Source organism: Nicotiana attenuata, unplaced genomic scaffold, assembly GCF_001879085.1.
Source record: "Nicotiana attenuata strain UT unplaced genomic scaffold, NIATTr2, whole genome shotgun sequence".
In the NCBI taxonomy this organism is placed as follows: Eukaryota; Viridiplantae; Streptophyta; class Magnoliopsida; order Solanales; family Solanaceae; genus Nicotiana; species Nicotiana attenuata.
In genome coordinates, this window is record NW_017672989.1 from 150,054 (window position 1) to 156,590 (window position 6,537).

Genomic DNA, 6,537 nt, shown 5'->3' on the forward strand with positions numbered 1-6,537 from the left:
ACAGTATACCCCCCACCCCCCCCCCACCCCCACCCACACACACACACACCAAGTATTGACTGGGAATGCATAGAATTTTCTTAAACTGATCATGTTGACTTACTTCACTTTACTACTTTGTTTAGAAGAGGTCGTTGGTACAAAGTACAAACTAAAATGATTAATCATATTTACTTGAAATTTCTGAATAGTGAGTGGAACTCATTTTCTGTTAAAGAATTAACATACCACGAGTGGAACTCCTTTTTCTTATTAGTAAATGATGTGTGGAACTTCAATTCTTTGAATTTGCATTAAAATGAGTTTGGAACAAAAGTTAGGAGTTTGATGTGTAAGAACTCATCACTGAACAAAGTTTCAGTTATTAGTTTAGTTTTTTCAAATGTGCAAATCAAGTGAGCCACTCCATTGTTTAACCTATGTGTACAATGGGTCGGAACCAGTATATAGTTTGACCTGGCTGTCTGAAAGGATTTATGCATTCAAGTAGGAGAATCATCTGAATTTGTCTTATTTAGTCATTGCTCCATTCTTTTGCTTCTTCTCCTTTATATAATTCTTAATGTTTCATTATTTATCTGCTTTATGGAATAAGTTATCTTTCCCTCTAGCTATAGCCTTTTTCTTGAAATGTTTTGTATGAGTCATTGCCATTTGAGAAGATAAGTAGCCTACTCATGTTCTGTATCGTATGAGCTATATAGAAGTACTCATTTGTTCAAAGTAGATGACTTTCCCTCATGTGTTAAGAATCAGATTTTCTTTTTCAGCCTTTAGTTTACTGTTTTGTTCTATATTCTTGTCTTAATGTAAGAGCTTTTTCCCCCTAATAACAGGAAAAATACTGGGAAGAACACCCTGGGCAAGAAGTGCCTCTAATGAAGCCAATGTTTTATGGCGGCCCTTGGAGAGTAATGAGAGGTGATGTTCCTCCTATGGGAAAGTTCAATCTCTGAGCAGCAGTCAGTTGATAGTTATAAGGTATCTAATCTAAAGCTCTATGAAAAGGAAAAGTAGCGAGATATGTTGTAGGTGCACACGAGTTCAAAATTCTATCTGTGAACCAAGTTTAGTATATACGTAGAGAAGGGTAGAGGGGCATACCCATTATCCACTGAAAAGGGAAAGATACCACTTTCTTTGCATTTATCGTGTGTTTATATTTGACCTATCCTCACTTGTAAAGATTTTAATCTAGTTGTTTACTATGTTGTCGGGCATTTTTCTGATCCTAGCTGGGTTGTTTAGGGCTAGTCTGGTAGTATCTTGTCGTTGTTCCTGCTAGTATTACGGCTACTTCTTACTATCTTCTGCTTCAGTTTTCTAGTAGCTTGTCGTGGTTATTGCTTGTTGCTATTGCTAAGTGCTATTGCTTTCCTCCATCTATTTTTCTAGTTCTTACATTGTTGTTATCATTTTTCTGGCTATTGTTGTTGATATTTGATTGTTTTTATTTATCCTCTCGAGCCGAGGATCTTTCGGAAATAACCTTTCTACCTCCTCAGGTAGGAGGAGTAAGATCTGTGTACACACTACTTTCCCCAGATCTTACTTGTGGGATTTTACTGGGTTTGTCACTTTGTTGTTGTTACTATATTGTCTCTGAGATAGATGGGTTATGAAAAGTAATGAGAAGTGACTTGAGCAGCATTTGCGCTACAGTTACACTACTGCAAACTACTCTAAGAGAAGTAGTTATATTAGAAACCATATAACAATTAACAACTTAAGCGTTACTGCTGTCTATATAGGTTTCTAATGTTTACTAATCTATTTTGGTCCTTCCCCATCTTTTACTTCCCCTTGTCTTTCTTCTTATTTTAAATTGGTGATATTCTTTTCAAGAGAAATTTCATTACATTTCTAGTTTTTTATTTGTGTTTTTATAAAATATCAAAGCAAATGATTTAACACGGCTGAATTTCCCAGAATGTATAAAGTTTGATATCCATAAAAAACCAAAAACATAAAGTTCAAACAAAACGTAGGATAATTTATTGGCATTTTTTCCATCGATATCTGGAAACTTTGTCCTAAGGACATATAGTACTTTTTTGGAGTGCTTTCTCTTTACAATTGTTGTTGCAGATTACTGAAATGACCTTGCACCCAAGGTTTATGCCTTAGTGGTCCATGAAGTGGGTTGAGAGCCGGGTTCAAATTTCAGCGAAAGGAAAAAAAATTAGGTGATTTCTTTTCATATGTTCAGGCCTTACTGGATTGAGTTACTTAGTACTTGTGTTAGTAGGAGCTAGGAAGTGTCCCCTAAAATTAATTTAGGTGCGTGTAAGCTAAAGGGGATACCACAATTATCAAAAGAGATTATTGAAATGGCCGAACCACAGAAGGACAACTCTTAACAAATTTAATAAAGCACCCCAGCACACTGAACTCGACATATCAATTAGGTTGGGCTGGGTTAGAACTTAGACCCCAGCCCGTCTTCAGCCCATGGGTTCCAGGGACAAGTCGGAGCGGGCTCAACTTAAGGAGCCCAGTTGGGAGTTTGGCCACTTTGACATTTGGAGTGCTTGTCACATGCAATGACCCATTAAGTGAAGGAAAAATGACATTGTATAGCTACTTTCAAAATAATAACCGAAAAAATGTATTTTTTTTTATATATTTATATTTCTGTATGTTATATACAAAAAATATATATTTTATATGCTTTTGCGGCTATCCAGTGTAAATAGTTTCGGCCACGAGTTAAAAAGTGATATTTGCCCCTAAGTATATTTGTTGGGCCGGGCCAAGTTCAGGTTTAGTTGGTAAAAATTGCACGGGGCGCCCTATTTTGGCGCCCCTTTTTTAACCTATAGCCCCTTTGTTTTTCTGTTTGCACCTGTACCCGTTTTTTTTTGTTAAAAGCCTTTTAAAAAGACTATTTTGCCTTCTTTATTAAAAGACTATTTTCTGTCCAAGTATACGCTAGTCCTATACTGTTTCTGTCTCTCTCTCTCTCTCTCTCTCCCGTTATTCGCGTTTTTGATTTGTTCTTCTCTGAAATCAAACGGTTTTCGTCGTTGTTTTTGATTTTTCAACTGTTTGTTCCCCAATAACATTACGATTTAATCACAGGTACATTGCATTAACTTTCTGAGTTTTATTTTAGTATTACTTTTTACGATTTAATTTCTGGTTTTGGGTTTTGATAGTCATGTATTTATGATAAATAGTTTCTTACGGTTTAGTTTGATAAGTGCATTAGTTTTACTTTTATGATTGTATTTTTAGGTTTTTTGAACGTGTGTTTGTTTCATGTTTCTTAGGGTTGATGAAAATTCTATAAATTCTTCAGTGATTTTTGGAGACGTCGAAATTTGTAAAATTTTTGAGAGTTAAATAGATGATACTATTAAAGTGTGAAGTTTATAATACTTCAATGATACCTTAGATAGGAGCTGAAGTTTTGTTTCATGTTTTGTGTTTTTTTGTTATATTTTTTATGAACTTCAACATTATTTTTGGATTTGAATTGTGTTTTGTTTTTTTGTAAAAACTACAGCATTTTTTTGCTGAATGTTTTGTTTTGTAACTGGTGAACTTCAGCTCTAGAGCTGAAGTTTTTGTTTGTAACTGGCGAACTTCACCTGTAGAGCTGAAGTTTTTGTTTTTGTAACTGCTGTGAACTTCAGCTCTTTGTAACGACCCGACCGGTCGTTTTGAGCTCCAGCGCGCCGTTCAGCAGTTTGAAGCCATGAGCAGCTTCAATTCAGGCATTATGACTTGTACGCGTGGTCGGTATTGAATATCGGCAAGTTCGGAGTAGACTTGTAGAGGAAATTCTCATTTCGGAAGCTTTAAGTGAAAGAATTGACTAGGATGGGATTTCAGAGTAAACGACATCGGAATCGGGATCTGAAGGTTCCAGTAGGTTCGTATGATGATTTCGGACTTGGGCGTATGCCCGGATCGGGTTTTGGATGACCCGGGAGCGTTTTGGCGCCTATTGTGGAAGTTAGCATTTTGGAAGAAATTTCATAAGTTTGGGTTGAAGTGCATTTCAGTGTTATCGATGTCCGTTTGGGATTTCGAGTCTGGGAGTAACTCCGTATGGTAATTCTGGAGTTGGGAGCGCGATCGGAAGTGAATTCGGAGGTCCGTGGTTCGTTTTGGAGTCATTTCGCTAAAGATAGAAATTTGAAGGTTTTTGAGAAATTTGATCGGAAGTGGACTTTTTGATATCAGGATCGGAATCCGATTCCGAAAGTTGGAGTGGGACCGTAATGTCGAATATGACTTGTGTGCAAAATTTGAAGTCAATCGGACGTGATTTGAAAGGTTTATACATCGAAAGTAGAAGTTTGAAATTCCAAACTTCATAAAGCTTGGATTGGAGGTCGATTCGTGGTTTTAGCGTTGTTTGGTATGATTTGAGGCCTCGAGCAAGTCCGTAATGTATTTTGGGACTAGTTGGTATGATTGGTTGGGGTCCCGGGGGCCTCGGGAGGATTCCGGGTGGTTAACGGATCAAAAATGGAATTTTGGAGGAGCCGAAGTTGCTGGTGTAACCGCACCTGCGAAAATAGGGTCGCAGGTGCGGAGCCGCAGAAGCGGCCTTCGTGCCGCAGAAGCGGAAATGGGCGGCTAGGCATGGTAACGCAGATGCGGTCATTTTGCCGCAGATGCGGGACCGCACCTGCGGAAGGAGAAGCGCAGAAGCGGGCTGGGGAAACTGGAGGAAGATCGCAGAAGCGGTATTGGACCGCACCTGCGGAACCGCAGAAGCGGTCGAGTGAACGCAGGTGCGGAAAATGCTGGAGGTAGTGGGTGTTTTAAAAATCGGGATTTGGCCATTTTCTCTCATATTTTCTTGGCTTGAGCGATTCTTGGAGGGTCTTCAAGAGGGGATTTTCATCATTAACGATAAGGTAAGCTTATCCCATCCATCTTGAGTTAAATATATCGAATATGTATGGATTTTAGCATGTAAATTGGTAGAAATTTGGGGGTTTGAGGAAAACCTAGAAAATTGATATTCTTGGAATTTGACCACAATTTTGGGTATGAAATTGAGAGTAAATTATATATTTGAGTTCGTGGAGTTATGGGTAAGCTTAATCTTCGAAAATTTTCGGAATCCGGGCACGTGGGCCCGAGGGCGTTTTTGTCAACTTTTCGATCGGGGTTAGGAATTGTTATAAATTGGATTGTAATGTGTAATTGAGCACATATTAATGGATTTGCATAATTATTGGCTAGTTTGGAGCGTTGTGCATCAATTTGAGTCTTCGGAAGGGCGTGGAAGGCCGGTTATGGATCTCCGGAGCGAGGTGAGTCTCCTTTCTAACCTTATAAGAGGGAATTGTCCCCATAGGTGAAATAACTGATTATGTGCTCCTATTTGTGGGGGCTACGTACGCACGAGGTGACGAGAGTCCGTGTGTAGCTACTAATATGTGTAAGTCCGGGTAGTCTAGGACCCAAAAGCATGCTATACTTAGAATATTTGTGATCTTATTGGCAGTTGAATTTCTTAAATCCTATCGAATTGGTAAATGAATTTCTAAGAGGATTAAACTTCATTTTCTTAATTTATTAAAAGACAATTGGCTTTAATTTGGATAAATGTTCCCCGATAAATTCTTAATTTGCTATTTGAGCATGTATTTCTATGTGTACCTGCGTCGCATGTATGATACGCGAGCAGGGTGATTGTCTGTTTAATTTTGACCGTGTCGCATATATGATTCGCGAGCGGGGTAATAGATGCATCTATGGTTCGTGCCGCTCGACCCTCGGCAGTGCACATTTTACATTTATGTTGGATCGGGCCGTACGACCTCGGCATGAGTTGCGCATGTTTGAATTTCTTTCCTTGAGATTTGTTGATATTGCCATCTGCTCTTCCAGACTTGAGATAAATGTTAATTTATGGATTATGAATCCGGAGACTTTTAATAAAAAGGAACTTTTACCTGTTTAGTAATTCATTTGAATCTACCGCTGTCCTTAATAAATTCGTGAGTCATCGTTTTAATAATATTATTATTTGACCATTAGTAAGTGTCGAAGTTGCCATCTCGTCTCTACTTCTTCGAGATTAGGCGGGATACTTACTGAGTACACATTGTTTTCGTACTCATGCTACACTTGCTGTGCATTTTGTTGCACAGGTACAGGTATTTCTATTGGCCCGCTGGGCGTAGCAGCACGGGCGACCCGGAGACTAGGTGAGCTGTATTTCCTCGAGGCGACCCGCAGCTAGTATAGTCTCTCTCTCTCAGAATTGTATTTACTTCCTGTCCAATTGTGTTCCGGACTGCTGTTGTACTTTATTCAAATTCTTAAAAATTGCTCATGCACTTGTGACACCGGGTTCTGGGATGATTATGGGGTATTTTGTATTGATCTCTTGACTTTCGTATTTAATTTGAAATGAGTATCTTTTACTAATAAAATTGAAGGAAAATAAGAGTTTTCACAATTATTTAACTAAGAATTTAGTTAAGTATTTATGGTTGTCTTGCCTGACAACGGTGTCCGGCGCCATCACGACCTGTCACGACCCAAAATCCACTATGGGTCGTGATG

At 38.6% G+C, this 6,537-nt stretch overlaps 1 protein-coding gene across 1 annotated transcript in view; it reads left to right on the forward strand.

Annotated features, from left to right (window-relative positions):
* Nucleotides 1-1,382, forward strand: part of LOC109215109 (uncharacterized protein At4g29660) — a 4,105-nt gene extending 2,723 nt beyond the window's left edge. Inside the window, exon 3 of the mRNA XM_019379127.1 lies at nt 837-1,382. Within this exon, the coding sequence (XP_019234672.1) occupies nt 837-956 (120 nt within the window). The 3' untranslated portion in view covers nt 957-1,382. The remainder of the gene's footprint in view (nt 1-836) is intronic.
* The last annotated feature ends 5,155 nt before the right edge of the window (nt 1,383-6,537 follow it).